General features: G+C 34.2%; 3 protein-coding genes across 3 annotated transcripts; 1 reads left to right on the top strand and 2 right to left on the bottom strand.

Moving 5' to 3' along the window:
- Positions 1-136: 136 nt before the first annotated feature.
- On the bottom strand, positions 137-2,798 carry LOC111443628 (zinc transporter 11). Its single transcript, XM_023081534.1, has 3 exons — positions 2,348-2,798; positions 899-927; positions 137-828 (listed from the first exon to the last, which is right to left on the bottom strand). The coding sequence occupies exons 1-3, from the start codon at positions 2,796-2,798 to the stop codon at positions 295-297; spliced, it is 1,014 nt and encodes a 337-aa protein (XP_022937302.1). The 3' UTR covers positions 137-294.
- A 6,543-nt stretch (positions 2,799-9,341) lies between these two features.
- LOC111443698 (mitochondrial import inner membrane translocase subunit TIM50) lies at positions 9,342-13,957 on the bottom strand. Its single transcript, XM_023081627.1, has 10 exons — positions 13,597-13,957; positions 13,393-13,481; positions 13,015-13,051; positions 12,441-12,502; positions 12,225-12,338; positions 11,699-11,803; positions 11,507-11,605; positions 10,986-11,142; positions 10,765-10,867; positions 9,342-9,835 (listed from the first exon to the last, which is right to left on the bottom strand). The coding sequence occupies exons 1-10, from the start codon at positions 13,865-13,867 to the stop codon at positions 9,790-9,792; spliced, it is 1,083 nt and encodes a 360-aa protein (XP_022937395.1). The 5' UTR covers positions 13,868-13,957; the 3' UTR covers positions 9,342-9,789.
- Positions 13,958-15,455: 1,498 nt separating this feature from the next.
- On the top strand, positions 15,456-19,681 carry LOC111443423 (meiotic recombination protein SPO11-1). The gene is made up of 15 exons (XM_023081233.1): positions 15,456-15,545; positions 15,651-15,750; positions 16,210-16,283; positions 16,382-16,483; positions 16,709-16,782; positions 17,076-17,092; positions 17,344-17,413; positions 17,509-17,545; positions 17,883-17,930; positions 18,027-18,085; positions 18,153-18,184; positions 18,278-18,383; positions 18,529-18,649; positions 19,199-19,262; positions 19,351-19,681. Exons 1-15 carry the CDS (start codon positions 15,485-15,487, stop codon positions 19,493-19,495), a joined length of 1,110 nt encoding a protein of 369 aa, XP_022937001.1. The 5' UTR covers positions 15,456-15,484; the 3' UTR covers positions 19,496-19,681.
- The last annotated feature ends 2,963 nt before the right edge of the window (positions 19,682-22,644 follow it).

Below are 22,644 nucleotides of genomic sequence, written 5' to 3'. Positions count from 1 at the left end.
GTCACCGGGCATCCTGCAAGAAAAGGCTTGGGACTTTCTTCCTCCGACAATGCACAACGATCGATGACGACATAACAAGGTTTTAGTTTGTCTACGGATACCATTGTCAACTTTACTCATTTTTTCAAACATCATGAGAACGTTCAAATAAGCTTCTTTCTCGTTTTGATCTCTTACTAGAAACTGTACGACACATGTGACCAGTAAAACTCGGCAGCAAAAAGCGCTTTTAACTTTACATTACAACAAAAGCTCTGATCTAAAATAGATATATTCTCCATATATGATTGGGAATCAGGTGTCCCAAATCATTACAACAGCAATAATCCCAATGCCTAAAAGCACAGCAACAAACTTGTGATTGGGATTGACCACCCCAACTGAATCCTTGGGTGTGTATCCCTTTGAAAGCAGATGGTTTATGGACACATAAATGAACACTCCACAAGCCAGCCCCATCGAGATGGCAAAGATCCAATCTGCAACCGCGCCTTCTGTCGTGGCATCGATTATGAGTCCGATAGCAATGCCAATGGGGCTCGAGATGGCGAAAGCAAAGGAATAGGCAGCGCTCGACAACAAGGGGCGGTTTGGGATCATTCGGAGGAGAGCAATGCCCATGGCAATGGCTGCAAAAACCTTGTGGAGGGAGATTGTCCATAGGGCTCTCCAGGCATCGGCTTCGGTCTCTGCAACGCCGATGGCAATGCCTTCGAACACGGAGTGAAAGCACAACGCAACGATTAGTAAAATGCTGTCCCCAAATGAACCCATTGTTGTGATAGCTGCATGTGGATGTGGGTTATGGCCATTGCTGCCATTATGGACCTGAATTACACAAAAAAATGAGTTCATGTTGGATATTACAAGGAAGGATAGCTGAGTTTAGCTTTGTTACCTGAAGCTTTGAGGGTGAAATTGCGGCTCCTGCAGTGAAAGAACACCGTAATGATTGAGGGTTGTATAAAGATTCAGAGACAAACACAATAGTTCTACCGTTAGTAAACATTATCCATTTTAGTAGGCTGATTTTAAGACGTGTCTACTAGAGAGAGATTTCCATGCCCTTATACTCACAATTCACCCTCTTAAGGGCTAGCATCCTCACTAGCACACCACTCCTCTCCATGCCCTTATACTCACAATTCACCCTCTTAAGGGCTAGCATCCTCACTAGCACACCACCCGATGTCTGGCTCTGATACCATTTGTAACGGTCAAATTCCATTGCTTTGGCCCGTTACGTATCGCCGTCAGCCTCACAGTTTTAAAACGCATCTATTAGGTAAAGGTTTCCACACCCTTATTAAGGAATGATTCGTTCCCCTCTCCAACCAACGTGGGATCTCACAATCCACTCCCATTGGAGTCAACGTTCTCACCGACACACCGCTCAGTGTCTATCTTTAATACCATTTGTAACAGCCAAATTCCACCGCTAATAGATATTGTCCGTATTTGCCCGTTACATATCGTCGTTAGCCTCACGGTTTTAAAACATGTCAACTAGGGAGAGGTTTCTAGAAGAAATTCTTCGTTCTTGTCTCCAACCAACCCAAGATCTCACATATTTACTAAAAAGTTTCGAACTAAAGCAAATTAATTTTCGCTCTCAAACTAGCAAAATTAAAAAAAAAAAAAAAAAACATACTAAAAAGTTGTGACAAATGAAATCAATTATAATTTTGTAAAAAAAAAAATTGAATGGATCAACTATTTATAAAATTGACAAAGCTGAAAGGTGAAGGATATATTTTTAAAGTTTAGAAATCAAATAAATGAGTCCACCCACTTACACATAATGTAAAAATTAAAAAAAGGAAAGTAGAATAGTGTTTTTAATTATTTAATATTTTTTGTTAGAAAACAATAAAACTGTGTTGAAATTTATTAGTTTATCATTTGTTCTTTCCCAACCACTAAATTCATTGGTATGAAAAAGGAAGACAGCTTTTAGAAAGCGATTTTCAAAATCCCCAACCCAACCTCTAAGTTCATAGTTAATTCGTTCATCATTAATTTTGTCTTATTTTACTTTTTCCTCAGATTCTGGATCCGACAAGTTCAGGAAATTACTCAATCGCGTGAAATTGCAAATAAATATCCTCTTTGATTCTCTATTCCACATTCATTTCAATCCACGAAAATCGATAAAATCAAAGAATCCAAAAAATTTGGAGGTAAATTCATCGGTTTATTAGCCGATTCAGAATCAGTACCAACGATTTTCCGAGGAAACGAATTTGAAGTTCACAAGAAAGAAGAACCACAATCAATTTTCACAGAAGAACAGAACAAAAATTCCAGATTAAAATTCAAATCAGAAGAGTTCTAGATTCAATATTACCTCGAAGCTCAACATCAATCGAAGAATCACCGTTCTGTTTACGATAGAGATACGATATCACACAATCCGCCGCCATAGTCATCAAAAACCCTACACAAGCAAGCATAAACGCGAACGGATACGCCTTATCAGTCAAATCGCCAAACGTCTCATTAGCATCGGAGAGGAAATGCATCATAGCAGTGCCAAAGAAGACTCCGCCAGCAAACTGAGTACCAAGGACAAGGAATCCATCGTTCCATTTGAAGAAACAGGGAGAGATTCCAGGGATGAAAGTACCGAAAAAGATGAGAATAAGACAGCCGATCTTAACGAGAATGAGCGGCTTAGAGCGGAGATTTGGAGTGGCCTCGACCTCTCCGGCATCGTCATCGTCGTGGTGGCCGCTGTGGGCGACGGCGGAGGAGAGGAGGAGGAGGAAAATGGAGAGGAGGAGGAGATGGCGGGCCATTTGGAGGGGATTTTGGGGAAGAAGAAGACATTTGTGCGGCGTTAAATACACAGGAAGAGAGGAAGAAGGTGTGTAGTACAGAAACTGAAAGAGGTAAAACAGATTTTATTGGAGGATGTTCGTACAAAGAAATGAAATGGAAAATATACTTTGTACTACAAAAAAAAATATATTATTTATTTATTTATTTATTATTATTATTATTTTAATTTAATTTCAAAATATTATTATTTTATAATATAAGAAATTCATCTATATCAATTTAAATAAATTTATTTTTTAATATAATTTCTATTGAAAAAAAACTAAAAAAATATCTAAATAAATTCGATAATATTTTATTGGTTGAGCGGAAATTTGGTGAGAGAGAGACGAGTAATATAGTTTTTATCTCGGGCCTCATTTAGCTAACTCTTGTTTTCCGTTTAAATAAGAATTAATAGCTCCATTTGAAATAAGTATGTTAAATAGACGTCTCTAATTTTTAGGTTTCCAAATGTTAGTTGTATTTTTCATTCAAAATTTATCTCTAATATTAGTTTTTATTTATTAATTATTAATTTTTCCACCATGTTAAAATTAATTAAAAAAAATATTTATATTATAATTATTTTTAAATTAATTAACAGAAAGTTGACACCATTTATCTAACGGAGAGAAATTTCTTCCTACTCTCTCCCTCTCCTGTCTCTCATTTAAATAATGATTATTAGCTTTATTTGAGTCTAGTCGTGTACGTTAAATGGACGTCTCTAGTTTCCACGTTTCAAAACGTCATATCTATATATTGAATTTTATTTTTTATTTGGTCGTTGAGTTTCAAAATTTACACTTTGTTAAAATTAATTAAAAACATATTTATATCATAATTATTTTAAAATTAATTAACAGCTATTAATTCAAAAATAAAAATGTAACGTTGGACAAAAAATTATTATTGTTTTTAGTTTTAATTATTTTTAACATTTGTATTTGTGAATATTTATATTATTAATAAATTATGAAAATAAAATAAAAAATGATCTGAAGAAGCTGGCCCACGTGGCAACGATGGTATCTAAGACTATAACGCTGGCTCCCTTCTTATGATTTGTCAGGCGCGTGTATAGCGCGCCTTGCCGGCGCGTGGACATGGTTCGTTCTCTAGTCCCAGAAAAAGCCCGTGACTCGTCGTCGGCTAATGCCTGTCCGAATCCAACTGTAGTGCCACGTCACAATTTAAATATATTATTATTTATGATATTTTCTTTTTATTAATTTAGGTTTTTTTTTTTTTTTTTTTACTTGGTGGGATTATGATTATATAACGGAAAAAATAACTGACACGTTGAAAGCTCATGACCGTCGATTTCAAGATCATGCATCAGAAACCCTTTTGTAGACACATGCTTATATTGTTGGCTAAAATCATGTCACAAATGTCGAACTCTAAAGAAATTAAAATTAAAATTAAATCACGTAGAAAAGTTCGCTTTTATTAACTTTTTAAAGTTTAAATTTATTTGCGTGAATGAATAACCCTGGCGTAGTTTTGGGATGCTTTTATCAATCAATAACTCGATCAATTCAGGCTATCTAACACAAACTATAAAAGTTAAATCAGGTTAAATATCTTTTAAAAATTTGGGCGGTTTGTGAGTTGACTTTTTTTTTTGTCAAGTCAACCCGACCAACTCGAAAATAGGGTTATAATCCAACCCTACTCTTATGATGATTAAGAATATTAGACGTTTATTATCGATGTTATGATTAAGAATATTAGACGTTTATTATCGATGTTAGTGATGCATTGTAACTTGTGAATGTTTGATATTTAAGGTCTTTGAGATTTTAGTTATTAATGTAATATAAATAGTAAATAAGTATGATTTTTTAAAATTAATTTTTTAAAAAAACAACCTAACAACCCAACTCGAAAATAGAGGATTGGGATGTGAACTTGTAGAGTTGTTCAGGTCACCAATCCAACCAACCTAATATTAGAGTTGAGTAGTGAACTATATTCGAATTGTTCGGGTGACCAACCCAACCAACCTAATATTTGAGTTTGGTTGTGAACAATATGAGTTGTTTGAGTCCCAACTCAATATTAGAGTTGGGTTGTGAACTATATTCGAGTTGTTCGGGTCACCAATCCAACCAACTCAATACTAGAGTTGAGTTCTGAACTATATTCAAGTTGTTCGAGTCACCAATCCAACCAACTCAATAGTAAAATTGAGTCGTAAACTATATTCGAGTTTTGTTCGGGTCACCAATCCAATCAACTCAATATTAGAGTTGAGTTGTGAACTACATTTGAGTTGTTCGGGTCACCAATCCAACCAACTCAATATTAGAGTTGAGTTGTGAACTACATTTGAGTTTTTCGGGTCACCAATCCAACCAACTCAATATTAGAGTTGAGTTGTGAACTATATTCAAGTTGTTTGAGTCACCAATCCAATCAACTCAATATTAGAGTTGAGTTATTAACTATATTCAAGTTGTTCAGGTCATCAATCCAACCAACCTAATATTAGAGTTAGGTTGTGAACTATATTCGAGTTGTCGGGTCACCAACCCAACTAACCAATATTTTTTATTGGTCCAAAATATTTACCCGACCTACCCCTATGAGATCAATTAAGACGAGAAAAGAAAAGTTGAAAGTAATTGAAAATTCAAAAGATGAGAAGAATTGATACCCTGATATTATGGTGTGGGCGTTGACGAAGACTTTCAAGTTGGAGAAGGCTTTGGCATCAAGCTAAGAAGGAAAGCGACCCAGAATCTGCCTGCTAGCAGCAAGAGGGAAGCTTTGAAGTCATCTAAGAAAGTGACTTGTCAATTGCCAACTAAGAAGAAGAGCACAAAAGCAAGTGTCATGATATTGATATTTACTATGTATGATGCATTCTTCATTTGTAAATAATTGAACTGCATGCACCTAAGAGTTTCAACATCATCTAGGAAATGACAAATTTGAGCTAAAATCTTCACCGACACTGTTTCGGGTGGTCGGGTTGATTTTCGAACTCCTTATGTGCACCCCTGTCATCCATCTTTGGATTATCTTCGATTTGGTCCTTGCATTCGACACAATCAACGTACGTGACATGACCAAAAATCTATATCTGTCTATCTACCATATATCATGTCAATTTGGTAGAAATTTATCTCTTAAACATATCACACCTACGATGTAAGATCCCATTTGGTGAAGAGAACGAAACATTCTTTATAAAGGTGTGGAAACATATCTTCACGTTTTATAAACCTTGAGAGGAAAAAGAACAAACAATATCTACTAACAAAGGGCATGAGCCGTTACAAATGGTATTAGAGTCAAACACTGGGCGATGTGCCAGTAAGGAAGCTAAGCCCTAAAGGTGAGTGGACATGATGCAACCCCCGAAGGGGGTGGATTGAGAGGTCCCACGTCAATTAGAGAAGGGAACGAGTGCCAGCGAGGACACTGAACCCCAAATGGGGTGAATTGTGAGATCTCACATCAATTGGAGAAGAGAACGAACCATTTTAAAAACTTTGAGGAAAAGCACGAAAGGGAAAGCCCAAAGAAGACAACATCTGCTAGCCACGAGTTTAGGCCGTTACAGACTATTTGTTGAGAGTGTCGATGTGGTCAAAATACTAAAAACAAGAATATATTAGTGTCAAAAGAAGGTAAATATGAAGTCAGATGAATCAAAATTACAAATCAATCGAGAGTCTACTACTTTAATTTGATGTAATATTGATCTATACAAATATAATTATAGAAAAACAAAAACAAAAACAAAATCGAAGGGTTATAATTGTAACCAAACTTGGACCGTCATAATATCAAAACTTCATTTGCCTGGAAAAACCATCTCATCTCCAGAAATAATGGGATAAATAANCGTCACAATTTAAATATATTATTATTTATGATATTTTCTTTTTATTAATTTAGGTTTTTTTTTTTTTTTTTTTACTTGGTGGGATTATGATTATATAACGGAAAAAATAACTGACACGTTGAAAGCTCATGACCGTCGATTTCAAGATCATGCATCAGAAACCCTTTTGTAGACACATGCTTATATTGTTGGCTAAAATCATGTCACAAATGTCGAACTCTAAAGAAATTAAAATTAAAATTAAATCACGTAGAAAAGTTCGCTTTTATTAACTTTTTAAAGTTTAAATTTATTTGCGTGAATGAATAACCCTGGCGTAGTTTTGGGATGCTTTTATCAATCAATAACTCGATCAATTCAGGCTATCTAACACAAACTATAAAAGTTAAATCAGGTTAAATATCTTTTAAAAATTTGGGCGGTTTGTGAGTTGACTTTTTTTTTTGTCAAGTCAACCCGACCAACTCGAAAATAGGGTTATAATCCAACCCTACTCTTATGATGATTAAGAATATTAGACGTTTATTATCGATGTTATGATTAAGAATATTAGACGTTTATTATCGATGTTAGTGATGCATTGTAACTTGTGAATGTTTGATATTTAAGGTCTTTGAGATTTTAGTTATTAATGTAATATAAATAGTAAATAAGTATGATTTTTTAAAATTAATTTTTTAAAAAAACAACCTAACAACCCAACTCGAAAATAGAGGATTGGGATGTGAACTTGTAGAGTTGTTCAGGTCACCAATCCAACCAACCTAATATTAGAGTTGAGTAGTGAACTATATTCGAATTGTTCGGGTGACCAACCCAACCAACCTAATATTTGAGTTTGGTTGTGAACAATATGAGTTGTTTGAGTCCCAACTCAATATTAGAGTTGGGTTGTGAACTATATTCGAGTTGTTCGGGTCACCAATCCAACCAACTCAATACTAGAGTTGAGTTCTGAACTATATTCAAGTTGTTCGAGTCACCAATCCAACCAACTCAATAGTAAAATTGAGTCGTAAACTATATTCGAGTTTTGTTCGGGTCACCAATCCAATCAACTCAATATTAGAGTTGAGTTGTGAACTACATTTGAGTTGTTCGGGTCACCAATCCAACCAACTCAATATTAGAGTTGAGTTGTGAACTACATTTGAGTTGTTCGGGTCACCAATCCAACCAACTCAATATTAGAGTTGAGTTGTGAACTACATTTGAGTTGTTCGGGTCACCAATCCAACCAACTCAATATTAGAGTTGAGTTGTGAACTACATTTGAGTTGTTCGGGTCACCAATCCAACCAACTCAATATTAGAGTTGAGTTGTGAACTACATTTGAGTTTTTCGGGTCACCAATCCAACCAACTCAATATTAGAGTTGAGTTGTGAACTATATTCAAGTTGTTTGAGTCACCAATCCAATCAACTCAATATTAGAGTTGAGTTATTAACTATATTCAAGTTGTTCAGGTCATCAATCCAACCAACCTAATATTAGAGTTAGGTTGTGAACTATATTCGAGTTGTCGGGTCACCAACCCAACTAACCAATATTTTTTATTGGTCCAAAATATTTACCCGACCTACCCCTATGAGATCAATTAAGACGAGAAAAGAAAAGTTGAAAGTAATTGAAAATTCAAAAGATGAGAAGAATTGATACCCTGATATTATGGTGTGGGCGTTGACGAAGACTTTCAAGTTGGAGAAGGCTTTGGCATCAAGCTAAGAAGGAAAGCGACCCAGAATCTGCCTGCTAGCAGCAAGAGGGAAGCTTTGAAGTCATCTAAGAAAGTGACTTGTCAATTGCCAACTAAGAAGAAGAGCACAAAAGCAAGTGTCATGATATTGATATTTACTATGTATGATGCATTCTTCATTTGTAAATAATTGAACTGCATGCACCTAAGAGTTTCAACATCATCTAGGAAATGACAAATTTGAGCTAAAATCTTCACCGACACTGTTTCGGGTGGTCGGGTTGATTTTCGAACTCCTTATGTGCACCCCTGTCATCCATCTTTGGATTATCTTCGATTTGGTCCTTGCATTCGACACAATCAACGTACGTGACATGACCAAAAATCTATATCTGTCTATCTACCATATATCATGTCAATTTGGTAGAAATTTATCTCTTAAACATATCACACCTACGATGTAAGATCCCATTTGGTGAAGAGAACGAAACATTCTTTATAAAGGTGTGGAAACATATCTTCACGTTTTATAAACCTTGAGAGGAAAAAGAACAAACAATATCTACTAACAAAGGGCATGAGCCGTTACAAATGGTATTAGAGTCAAACACTGGGCGATGTGCCAGTAAGGAAGCTAAGCCCTAAAGGTGAGTGGACATGATGCAACCCCCGAAGGGGGTGGATTGAGAGGTCCCACGTCAATTAGAGAAGGGAACGAGTGCCAGCGAGGACACTGAACCCCAAATGGGGTGAATTGTGAGATCTCACATCAATTGGAGAAGAGAACGAACCATTTTAAAAACTTTGAGGAAAAGCACGAAAGGGAAAGCCCAAAGAAGACAACATCTGCTAGCCACGAGTTTAGGCCGTTACAGACTATTTGTTGAGAGTGTCGATGTGGTCAAAATACTAAAAACAAGAATATATTAGTGTCAAAAGAAGGTAAATATGAAGTCAGATGAATCAAAATTACAAATCAATCGAGAGTCTACTACTTTAATTTGATGTAATATTGATCTATACAAATATAATTATAGAAAAACAAAAACAAAAACAAAATCGAAGGGTTATAATTGTAACCAAACTTGGACAGTCATAATATCAAAACTTCATTTGCCTGGAAAAACCATCTCATCTCCAGAAATAATGGGATAAATAAGTTGCAAAATTTATGGGGGATATTCAAATTGAGAGGAAAAAGAAAAAAGAAAAAAGAAAAAAAAAATTACGTACTGTACTTCCTTGTCAAGAAGCTGCAACTACTGGAATGTAGAAGAGAAAATCGATGGAATCAATCTGAAGTTGCTTCTTGGCTTGCATGAAGAAAGTTGGCTGGAGTTGATTCCAAACGATATCTTTGTTTATGTTTGACACTACAATTTTGATCAACTTTTTACACTATTTTGATCTCAACGTTTCCATATTCGCCCCTGCTGCTTCTGTTCTTGAATCCGCCTGCATCGTTAATTAAGACAATCGATTCTTAGGTAACGTATATAGATCATTTGAAGTAATGTCAAGCATTGAAATCATAAGATGAATGCAACAAAATTGATACAAGAACATATATTAGATCATTTGAAGTAATGTCAAGCATTGAAATCATAAGATGGATGCTACAAAATTGATACAAGAACATATATTAGATCATTTGAAGCAATGTTCGAATCTTTTCTTCTTCATTTCTTTTTGAGATCAACTAATTAGTTATTTCATTTGATTCCATCTCACAATATCTATCTTTTCTGCTTCGCAAGCACGTTTACTCAACTTTATTAGATGTCTTTCAATAGAAGATACTCATATTATACAAGAAAACCAGAATGCCACTAAAATTAAAGCAAAAATAGCAAATTAAGCCCCCATGTGAATCACGGAAGTCTACTATAAAAGAATATTCTAGACAATTGGTAATTTCATGAACATGTAAATCTATAGGTGTCCTACAAATAATATAAATCACAGATAACAATGGAACAATTTCCTTCTACATACAGCTTTTTGCTGACATCACAAGCTCAGGATAATAGAAATTGAACACCATTACTGAAAAAGTCATTTATCAATAAAAAAAAGGTTGGATCATCATTCTAGTCCTTGTAAATTTTTGTTTTAAACTATTTGGTCCCTTGTTTTTTGTTCTGTTCTTTTCTTTAAACAAGAAACAGGTTCAAGACATCATGCTAGCTTCAACGTAATGTCAGGTCAGTTTCTTCTAAAATTAATGTTAGAATTAAGCCATATTTATATAGCACATGGACTAAAATAAAACAAAGGAAAGACAGACATAAATAAAAAAGTAAACAGACTAGAATCATAATTCAAAATGAAGGAAAGACATAGACCTACTATTGAAAAAAAAAAAAGGAGAAAAAAATTATCACCTTTGATGCTCTTTAGAACGTCTTATAAATTCTGTTGGAATGTCGCATCCTTTATATGATTCAAGTACTTGTCTGATGTCAGCTGGACTATTTCGTGCAACAACTGCATATTCAAGTAAACGTTTGTTCATTTGTTACCAGAAAAAAATTTGTACTAACCAAACAAAATCACCCCTAGTTATGAATTCTCATCATATGCATAGCAAGATCAGAATGCTTACATTCAAGAAATGGTATAAAATCAAGAAGAGCTGTGTCATCTGCCTCACACTTCCATGGCTTTATTGGAACAGAGTTTTCTGGTTGTAGACTACTATCAAGTGCATGGCCACTCAAATAAATAATCTTCCTGGGATCCCTGTTAAGCTTTGAGAGGTCCTGTTTTTCGTATTTTTTTGAAAAACAAACAAAGAAAGTGCATTATACAATCGAATAAAATTTGAATGGGTTACCTTACCGTATTCATAATTTAATGATATATTGATCGCCTTTTCTCTAGTTAGAATTTTTCATCCAAAAGAATTACAAGAAAGTTCATTATGACGGGTAAAGGAAAATATAATTTTGAGTATAATACATATGGCAGATAAGTAATCTAGAATGATAAATTTATGGTATCATCTAGCTCAAAATAATTGATCATTATCTTAAAGACTAAGGTGAATGCAAAATTGTAAGATCCAGATATCTAGAGAAGAATTTATCAGAGAAAAAACAGAGTAAACTCTCATCCATAACATACTCTGTAATGCTTTCCATTCTCATACTTTGTAGCTGCTCTTGACAACCTATATCGTATGCAATGCTTGGGATCCAACCTATCAATGACAGGATCAACATACTGCAATAGCAAAACAAAATAAATGTAACTTTTTCTGTGATTAAAATTTATAAACGTGGCAATCGAGTTTAAGACGAAAAGAGAATAAATTACCATATTTGATTGATCAGAGTATATAACAATTTCATAAAACTGGGCAAGATGTTCCAAGAAAGAATCAACTCCAGGTCTTTTAAACGTCTGCCAGCCTCTTTCTCGCTTTAGAAGAAAAGAGAGGTTGTTACAACCAATGAAAAAAATACCCCAACAAGTCTTTGTTATCATCAAGTACAAGCATAAGCTAAATATCATAAATCCAATGATATCTAAGAAGAGTTCGGTGATTAAAATAAAAAATAAAAAAAATTCAACAAAATTTAAAAAAATGAAACTTGTATGAAAAAGCTAGTCAAAATGCAATTGTTTGGCAAGAGTCAAAATGCAATTCAACAAATTCACTAATTAAAAATGACATATTTTTGGTAATGAAAACAACTCTCACAAAGAAGAGAGTAAATATGACCAAAAAAGCAAGACATATATAGAAAAGGCAAAACCACAACTAAGCCACCAAAAAAGATAAAAATAAAAAATTACGAAGGCATCGAAAACACAACATTATCTTTAATATTAGTCTTACCGTCCAATCAGAGTATACTAGAGTCTCGTTTAGATCTAGAACAAGCGTAAACACATGCCGTTCCATGGGATGCAATTCTGGAAGAAGCATTTCCGCATTGGGTTCAGTATAACCCTAAAATTAGCAACAAAAAAAAAACTTATGGTCAGCGACAAGTGAATCTACAGAGGCTGATAAACATCCAAGAGCAATGTTAAACTGAAACAACGTACGCACTTTAACTTGCTTTTCAATTGCCTTCCTCAAATCCAGGTAAACGTCAATGAGTTTAGCAGGAGCTGCAAGATGAGGTTCTTTTTGTTAACTAATGATACTGAATTAACCAGTTACCATATAATAAGCATAACAATATATTTGAAACTCTTCAATTTATCAAGTCAGAGGTGCAGCATTTGAAAAATGTGCATATGTGCAAAGGCATCAAAGCCACCTTGGTGACGGCAAGACGCCCTCTATCAAGCATCACCTAAGATGTACTTTGGCACCAGCTGAGGCATTGAGGCACACGTTTCATATTTATGTCTCTTTGCTCTCCAATGGACAAAGCATCTTGCATGTCTACCATTTCACCAACAACAACTACAAATTCTTCAATTGCCCTCCCCAAACCATAAACCCTCATCTCGACTCTAACCTAAATTATTTTCTACAATGTGCATAAGCTCCAAAGAGTTATTCTGCTCTAGTAGGGTTTTCGAGGTATTCAAATGGTAAATCAAGGTTAACGTCGTACAAAGAGTAAGCGTTTGAATTGGAAAGGTCAATAAGAAAAGAAGGTTTTTGCTTCTACCTGACATTATCGTGGAGTATAGCATGCCCTGAACTTTCTGCCAAAGAAAAATAATGACAAAAAGTTATGCTTCGCACCACAAAATAAATGAAGCTGAATAAAGAGAGACGGGGAAGAAACATACATTACCATGCAACCTCATTTGACACAAACAACTCAAAATAAGTTGAACCACGACTAATGAAAATCAAATTGGAATTGCACCATCCCAAAAATCCCAACAAACACGCAATATTTCCCTTATGTTGTTACAAACTCATTCATGCTTCAGTTGGAAAGAAACAACGCTAATTCGATATAGAAAACAATTGCGAAAGAAAATAACTAGAATTTGTCAAAGTATATCAAACTCGGGACCGGTCTCATCGTAACACATACCTCGACACTGGAAGCATCGTCCGCGGCTGTATGACTAGCAGAACGACGAAGAGCTTTTGCCTTCTCTTCAATTTCATCGCAAGTATAGGCTGGAAAACTAATCATCAGTTCGTAACTCCAATTCACGTGAATCAAAATAAAAACCAGATCAAATTCACATCATTCTAAACGAGAAATCAGGAGGTAATGAGGAGGAGAAAGTACCATAGCTGGCGTAACCAGCAACCGCAGTTGCTCCTGTGAGAGCACCAATCAAACTATACTTAAGGAAATTCCAAGGCTTACTAGTGGTAGAAGAAGAAGAAGAAGAACCAGTAGGGCCTTGAACATCAGGTGGAATCTGATCGGAGATAAGCTTCTGAGACGCATTGATCGCATCTTTGGAAGGGGTCGAAGCGAGATCGGAGCTCATAAGACGACCATGGCGATTCTTCAGCAGGGAAACGAATCGGGGTCGCAAAATCAAAGGGGACATTATCGGAGAATTAGGGTTTAGATCAGTTTCTGTTCTAATTTTTCTTTTCCAATCTTCAAATTAGGGTTTTGGCAAAGAGAAATACAGCGAAAAAGACCTCCCTGAAATTAAAAGTACTGTTTGGATGTCGGTGTATGCTATACCTGGTTCTGGACAAGGATCTAGAAGCTGGTGTTTGGATGTCGGTGTATGCTATACTTGGTTCTGGACAAGGATCTAGAAGTTGGTGTTTGGCTGCAAACTTTTTTTTTTTTCCTTTTTTTTTAAACAAATTAATTTAATAACCGAGATTTAAACGCTTATAATTATAAACAAATATTTTTATCAATTATCAATTTAAATTTTATTTTAAAATCATTATTTCATAATTTTCATATATATATATATAACAATTTTTCATTCTTATTTGGTTGTTTTTCTTATATTTATTTAAAAATAATTAAATTATTATTGTTTTTTTACTATTTTTGTAAGATTTTAAAAAATAATAATATATTTATTGAGTGGTTTTCCATTTATTTTGGTAAAAAATAATTACACTTAAAAGTGTAAACTGATTAAATTAATCCAATTATTAATTTTAGTTTTTTTTTTTATCAATTAATCAATTTAATTTTTATTTTAAAATCATTAATTCATAATTTTCATATAGATATATATATATATAATGTTAGATTAAATGAACAGTAACAATTTTCATTTTTTATTTGGTTGTTTTTTATATTTATTTAAAAATAATTAAATTATTATTATTATTTACTATTTTTGTAAGATTTAAAAAATAATAATAAATTTATTGAGCTTCCCAACCGGCCTCATGCAATGGCGAGGGTATTTATTGATTATAAATCTATGATCATTCTCTAAATTAGCCAATATGGACTTTCATCCAACACCTCCCCTCGAACAAAGTACACCTTCCCTTAATCGAGGCTCGACTCCTTTTTTTTTTTTTGGAGTCTTAGTCATGTTTTACTATGCCTTCGAGTAGCCTCGACTCCTTTTTCTTTTGGAGTTCTTTGTTCGACATTTGAAAATTATATTGACATGACTAAGTTTAGGGCATGACTCTGATACCAAGACCCGTGGGAAGCACTATTTTCGGGCTGATTTGACAAAAAATTAACTGTGAACTTTCAAATCGAACCGAATTTTCGGTTTTCAAAAAACCCAATCCAACCTAGACCGAACAAAAAATCTAACTCAACCCAACTTTATGATTTGGGTTGGGTAGTCTAGATTGATCGAATTATCGAGTCATATGAATACCCGTAATTCAAATACTCGTACTCGATTTTGTCATAATCAAAATTTATTTATAAAAAAGAAAAAAAAAAAACCCTCTCCAATTTTTTTTTTTGTTTCTCCCCATTTCCAATTTTAAACTTATTATTGCATGGTTTCTCTTCTATTTATATAAATTAAAATTAAAATGCCTAAAATTTATGATTTATTAAAAATTTTAAAATTAAAATTAAATATTTGAGAGTAGAAATTTTAAAATTAAAATTAAAGAATTTTTTTTTTTAGAAAATTACTACTAACCCATTTTTGTACGCCCATAGCCGCATGTATATAAGACGGAATGTTTCCAAAACCAGAAGCATTGAACAAAAAATGGCGGGAAAGCTTGGAAGCTCGGAGAGAATCAGAATCGACATCATGAGGAAAATCAGGGGTCACAATTCGATTGAATTTACTCATCATTCTCATATTCATTCCATACGGTTTCTTTTTCAACGTTGCTATTTTCTTTTTCGCTTTTCGATTCCGTGTTTTGCAGAGCTAACAAGATCTATGATCGTTGAACTGAGTAATGGAAGCTCCAAGATGATCGCTATCGATCGGTTTAAAAATTACTGCACTAATTCCACTGAAAACTGGTTCGGATTTTGTTTTGCTTGTTTGCAGTTTTTGTTACTTTTGAATCTTCACAGTCGTACCAAATAATGACCACGATCATCATGTGATTTACTTGACTACGATTATTTAGTTCTCAATACGTTTGACAATTTTCGATAATCCTCGATTTGTTATTTACCAATGGATCTGTTGGATCCTATCGGAGACCGAGTCAATCGGTTGCATAACTTAGCCGCGATTTGTCATTTTCGAAAGGCACTTCTCTGTCTAAACTCACAAGCATTTAATATGTAGGACCTAGTTCTCACTTATCCTTTTCGTAATAAACGAATGGTGTTTCAAACAATAGTTTAATCTTTCAACAAAATACAGTTCGCGAATGTGCAGTGGCCACTATCTTGAAATTGGACATGTGCTTTGGAAATGTATGTTGTCTACCTAAAGAGATGTTTAGACGATTATGGCTATTTTTTATACAGTTGCTGCAGGTTCAATTTATCTGAAGGGAAGGAGATTCTAACACTTCAAAGGCAAAGCCATGTCCGTAGACTAGGTGATTTAGTTTTGTCGACGAATGATATTATAAAATCATAATTCATATAGACTACAGAGTACACTTGTGACTTATTTGATATCATTTTGCTCTATCAGATGTCTTGCTTAGAGTTCTACTCATTATTCAGCAGCTTCTGCGAGAAAATAGACATAGCTCAAAGAGAGATATATATTACATGCATCCCTCCGTATTTACAGGTAAAGCTAACCACCGTTTAATCCGCAGGCACCGGTAGATTTGTTTAAGATACATGTTTCCTAAAATAATTAGCTCTCCAGTTGAGAAGAATTAAATTTCAACATATCCTTCGAATTTATGTTTTCAGCAAGTTTGGGCAGGAGATTTTCTGAACATCTCCATGTTTTGCTTGATATGCAGAGGGTAATGACATTGGCTTCATTATAATGATGAATATTTTGCAGATCAATCTGCTGTTGACCGGGCAATCAACGACATCTGCATTCTTTTGCAATGTAGCCGGCACAATCTAAATGTGGTTGGTGCTGCGCTTCATTTTACTTTGTTTCCAATTTATGTTTCCTCCATGGTTATATAATACAGTTCATGTGGGATCTAATCTCAATATGGTATTTACTGTTGGCTGCGTGTCACACAAAATGCGGTTCTTTGATAAAATAAACGTAGTCATTTTTTGTGATCCAACAGCACTGATAGGTGTTGAAATTAGGAAGATACTCTTCAACAGATCAATTGCAGTTTTCATTAAATCCTATAAACATGTTTGCAAGCTGCTTCTGATGATCATTTCAACTTGTGTCCTTTTGACAGGTTTCTGTTGGTAATGGGTAAGTATCGAGGAAAACATATGCGCAGTTCAGATAAGAAGAGAATAGTGCAGAATGCAGCTTGCTTTCTTGGCATAAGCCTTTACAAGAAGTCTCATTACACAATTATTTGTTTTGTGGGTCGATACCCATATCAGCCTTTTCTATACCATTAGATTATGTTACATAACAATTTCCTCTTTTTGCTGCAATCTGTTTCATGGAGGAAGAAAATAAAGAACTGAATGTTGACGTAGTCACTTCTTTTACAGGTTGGTGATGGGTTGGTTGAGGTTCGCAGAAGCTGGTAGGAGATTTGATTGCATAAAGAAGCCTAACAATGTAAAAGTTATACTACGGTTCTTCATAATGCAATTGCCAATTTTATCACTCTTAGCTGTAACTGATTTGAACATATGCATCTCAATAACATACAGGCCCACTCCATTCCTGTTCAAGTTGAAGAAGTCACAGGTATTGCTGATACTGGATACATAACTTGCCAATCTGTTAGGCTAGAGCTTAAATTAGACACTCGGAATGATACCTTTGGATATGGATTATCTATGCTGTAGTCTGCCAAAGTTCTACATTCTTCGTGAAATTACATAGTTCTTATTGTTGAGAATTGTTGGGAGGGAGTCCCACCTCCGCTCATTTAGGGAATCATCATGAGTTTATAAGTAAGGAATACATCTCTATTCGTACGAGTCAGGTGATTCCTAACACTTATTGCATTCCTCCATATTCTTGAAAGCCCTTTTCACCGGATTCGGTTTTCGCTTATGACTATTTTTATCTTTATATGCAGATATTGCTGGTCCTGCGAATTACATACTCGTGGTTGAGAAAGAATCAGGTGAAGGCTATACTGATAAAAGCTGATTTCACGGTTCAAGGAATGAGTTTCACTTGGATCAGTTAAAAGTACCTGGTTCGATTTTTGAACGTGCAGTTTTTCAGCGTCTAGCAAATGACCATTTCTGCAGCAGAAACCGTTGCATTGTAATCTCGGTGAGCATGTCTCAGGTCCTGCAATTGAAAATTCTAATATTCAAATGTTAACATTTTCTTTTTTCAGGGACGTGGATATCCAGATGTTCCTACTAGAAGGTAAAGAAATAAATTATGGTCATAAAAACGCTAATCTCATTTTATTATTGATGATGCGAGACATGAAAATATGCACCCATGTATTGCTATCAGGTTTCTGCGGCTTCTCGTTGATGTCTTGGCATTGCCTGCATTTTGTTTGGTAGATTGTGATCCATATGGTTTCGACATTCTGACAACATATCGATTCGGTTCTATGGTTAGGCTCCTCAATTGAACGATTATCTCAATTATTTATCTACTAAATTATATCATCAGAACTGCGAACTAACCAGTAGCATTTGTGTGAAACAATGATAACTTCAATCCCTGTTAGTGTTCTTGACCCTTTTCCTTTTCACAAGCAAATGGCCTACGATGCGAAGTATCTCAGAATCCCACAACTACACTGGCTTGGAGCTTTTGCTTCAGATTCTAACACATACAATCTACCACAACAATGTCTCATCCCATTAACTTTGGAAGGTGAGGGATCTTACATACAACTACACCCGCACCCGCACACGCACACAACACACACGTGCCCGCGCACATACACACTCACTGTGTGCATTTTCAAATGATATTTTCTGTATTAGTTGTCGAGGATACTTAGCCTTGAATTATGGTTTACTATATGTATCATATTTGACCTTTATTAGACGCAAATATTACCATATGTATCATATTTGCCTCTTTATTAGAGGCAAATATCTAGATATTTGTCTTCTATTATGGTTTACTATAGATATCATATTTGTCCTTTTATTATCGGCAATTGTATCCATTTATATCGTATCCATTTATTGTTCGTAATTTATCTAATTCTGTAAATGATTATAAATAAAAAACTTTCTAGCTAAACCTTTGCCCCTTTTTAGGTAGGGTAGTTTTAGCAAATATTCTCATTTTTCATTGTAAAGGATTATAAATAGAGAATTTTCCCTGCGAGAACTTTCTCGCTATTTAGGTGCGGTAATTTTAACAAATATTCTCATTTACGGCGTTTTGAGGGTATTTTGCTTAACCTTTCAGATAAGAGGAGAACTGAAGCCCTGTTACCAAGATGCTACTTGCGGAGGGAGGTACCACATTGGAGGTAAATTTCTATCAACAGCTCTAGCTTTCTTTTATCCTTGTTTCATGCATTGCCATCTTCTACAAAGAAAACTTGATCCCCACCTTAGGTTGGAATTGGAGTCAATGCTGCAAAGAGGGGTGAAATTTGAGATAGAAGCACTGTCTGTACACAATATTTCCTTTTTGTCAGAGGAGTATTTACCATCCAAAATAGAAAGTGAACTAACAAATGGTAAAAAAAATTCTAGGTGATTGCTAAACCTATACAAGCTATAAACATCAGAAGCTTTACCCAGTGTAGTAGTTACCCACATCATGGATCTTTCAAACCAATGGGTTAGGAGTTAGGTTTAAGTAACTCACCGCCATAGTTAGATATTGTCGACTTTAAGCATAAGTACTCATGGCTTTTTTTGGACTTTCTCCCAAAGTCTCCTACCAATGAAATAAATACATGATCATTTTCTAAATAAGCCAATGCAGGACTTTCATCCAACTCTCCTGTTTAGTTTATGAATTTCTTAATTTCTGTTTAGATTCACAAATTTATGTCTAAAACTTTGAACTTAAAAAATATTTAATAATTTCATGATTTTATTTATTTATTTATTTATTTTTTTGTAAGCATGATATTTTAATTTTTTTATAAAAAAAATATAGACCATTAATTTAACATAAAATTAATGTTGTATGATTCTAATATTTTGATGTCAATTAGGTTTGTCTGAATTTTGAAAGATACCAAAGACATCAAAAGATGTTTTAAACATAAAATTATAAATTTAGAGATTTATTGAATACCAAATTGAAAAAATCAAGCACATGTTAGATATTTTCTAAAGATTAGAAACATATTAGTTGAAGAATTGATAATTCAAATATGTATTAGACATGATTTAAAGTTCGAGAGTCGAATAAACACAAACTTAAAAGTTGAAAACTAATTTGTCATTTGAACGTGTATTTTATGTTTATTGATCAATTTAACTCATTAAATTTTTTGTTTCTTAGTTCAACACGTAGGGTGAAAGAATTTAAACCTCTAGTTTCACGGCCCAAATATGTATATGAATTAGGCTTAGGACTCGCATACAGTTCCTTAAGTGCTTGGTTTGTTTTTTCTAGTTCGACCTTACATCTGTAGTATATAGAACAAGTATTATACAAAATTATTACCTATATCAATAAAGTGAATCTTCCTTGTATTTGTTGAAGAAATTCTATGTGACCTCTTATAATTTTTCCTGAGATGTATGTGAGTGAAGACAATACAAACATGTTAAAAGAACTCGTGTCGGTCTGTTGGAATAGTTATCACTCTTAAGAAGCAGGGAGTAGGTAACATGACCATGTCGTATGAAATATAAAAAAATGTCGGAATCATCAAAGTCGAATCTTAATTCAAATCCTAGACTTAGGCCTGTTAGGCGAACACGACTCTCCACAATGGTATGATATTGTCCACTTTGAGCATAAGCTCTCATGGCTTTGCTTTGGGCTTCCCCAAAAGGCCTCATACTAATGGAGTTAGTATTCCTCACTTATAAACCCATGATCACACCCTAAATTAGTCACTTATAAACCCACCCTAAATTAGTCGAGGTGGGACTTCTATCATCCAACAAGGCTTTTGGTTATACATTTAATAACATTAATTAGAAGAGGGTAGAAGATGGTTCTGATGTGGGTCAAGGTTTCATTCTTTGGGAGACAACCACAAATTGAATTATGTGATTAATGAAAGATTTGTTTCCCCCCAAGAAAGGGATTTTCATTTCCTTATTAGTGGAGGTCTTGATTTTCACCATTCAATTGTTTATCTCTCATTAATTCTGACCTTAATTAATAATAATAATAAAATTATATTTTAATAATATTCTTAAAATTTAAAATATAATTAATATTTTATTTCAAAAATAGTATTCCATTCTAAAATTCTAAAAAGTTTCTGTATTCCCTTCAAATTTTTTTAAAATTAAAAAATATTATGTATTTAAAAAAAACTCATAAAATTTTGAAGGTAACATTAATACTCTTCATTTTTATTAAAAAAAAGTTTTACCGTCAATATATGGATAAAAATTGTTTGTGATATCCTGCATGGGTTGGGAAGGAGAACAAAAACGTCCTCTATTAAGTAAGGGTGTGGAAACCTTCTCCTAGCAGACGCGTTTTAAAGCTTTGAGAGGAAAGCCCAAAGAGGACAATATCTACTGGCAGTGGATCTAGGTCGTTACAAATGGTATTAGAGCTAGACACCGGACAATGTCAGCCTTCTCACTGTTCCCCAAAAGGGGTAGACACGAGGCGGTGTGCCAGTAAAAACGCTAGGCCCCAAAGGGGGGTGGTTTTGGTGGTGGTCTCACATCGATGGGAGAAATGAATGAGTACCAACGAGGACGCTAGGCCCCGAAGGGGGGTGGATTGTGAAGCCCCCCATTGGTTGGGGAGGAGAACAAAACACCCATTATAAGGGTGTGGAGCCCGAAAGGGAAAACTTAAAGAGGACAATATGGAATTTTGTTACATTGTCTATAGACATCTCATAAATTATCTCCATTTTTAATTGTACCTTTAAAAGTCTATTAGTTTTAAAAAAGTTTAAAAAGGTTATTAGAAAACTTTTGAAAATTTGAGGGTATTTTTTAAACAATTTTGAACTGTTATTTTTTAAACAAAATATTAACCGTTTACTTCCAAAATTAATGGTAATGGTATTTTAAACTTTTTTTTAATTTTTAATTTGAACTTTTTTTTAGTTTAATAATATTATTTAAACGCACTTTTTTATTTTACATTACTCTTTAAACACATAAAAGATTATTCTAAATAGATCGATGCTCTCCCAAAAAGAAAATATTCTAATACATTCTCACATAGCACATGCCAAAAGTTCTCGAACAAACTAAAATTTCAAGTAGCTACTAGATCATCGAAGTATCTTAATTTATTTTTATTAAAAAAAAATACTAATTTCTTGCATTTTTACCCTTCCAAATGGGTTGAAGTAGAGATTATAAAAAGAAAAATAATAAAATCTAACATATTTTAAAAATCAACTTTCTTTGAGGATGGAAGAGAGGGCACTTTTGGAATAGAACCTACTTTTATATATATATATAATATATATATATATATAGGTTGTGAAAATGACCATTTTTTATTCTTTTGCCACATGTGTGGCAAGAATCCTCTTCTTTTCCCTATATTTTTCACTACTAGAAGACAATCTTTTTGTTTTTTTTTACTATTACTATTGAATGTTACAGTCATGCTTGTCCAAGACGTGTTGTTAATCGTATGTCGGAAGTCTATGTCATGCTTGTCCAAGGCGTGTTATCTATAATCATGTCGGATGTCTATGTCATGCTTGTTCGTGGTAGCATACCTGTTCTAAACCC

The sequence above is a fragment of the Cucurbita moschata genome, unplaced genomic scaffold (assembly GCF_002738365.1).
Source record: "Cucurbita moschata cultivar Rifu unplaced genomic scaffold, Cmos_1.0 Cmo_Scf00005, whole genome shotgun sequence".
In the NCBI taxonomy this organism is placed as follows: Eukaryota; Viridiplantae; Streptophyta; class Magnoliopsida; order Cucurbitales; family Cucurbitaceae; genus Cucurbita; species Cucurbita moschata.
This window is presented reverse-complemented; position numbering and strand designations above follow the sequence as displayed.

Coding starts and splice junctions, on each gene's coding strand:
- LOC111443628 (XM_023081534.1), bottom strand. CDS start 2,798: ATGGCCCGCCATCTCCTCCTCCTCTCCATTTTCCTCCTCCTCCTCTCC. Junction 928..2,347: donor GATTGATGTTGAGCTTCGAG/GTAATATTGAAT, acceptor CTTTCACTGCAG/GAGCCGCAATTTCACCCTCA. Junction 829..898: donor TTTCACCCTCAAAGCTTCAG/GTAACAAAGCTA, acceptor TGTGTAATTCAG/GTCCATAATGGCAGCAATGG.
- LOC111443698 (XM_023081627.1), bottom strand. CDS start 13,867: ATGTCCCCTTTGATTTTGCGACCCCGATTCGTTTCCCTGCTGAAGAAT. Junction 12,339..12,440: donor CAATTGAAAAGCAAGTTAAA/GTGCGTACGTTG, acceptor TGCTAATTTTAG/GGTTATACTGAACCCAATGC. Junction 10,868..10,985: donor TTTTATACCATTTCTTGAAT/GTAAGCATTCTG, acceptor TTGAATATGCAG/TTGTTGCACGAAATAGTCCA.
- LOC111443423 (XM_023081233.1), top strand. CDS start 15,485: ATGGCGGGAAAGCTTGGAAGCTCGGAGAGAATCAGAATCGACATCATG. Junction 17,546..17,882: donor TCAAGTTGAAGAAGTCACAG/GTATTGCTGATA, acceptor CTTTATATGCAG/ATATTGCTGGTCCTGCGAAT. Junction 18,086..18,152: donor ACCGTTGCATTGTAATCTCG/GTGAGCATGTCT, acceptor TTCTTTTTTCAG/GGACGTGGATATCCAGATGT.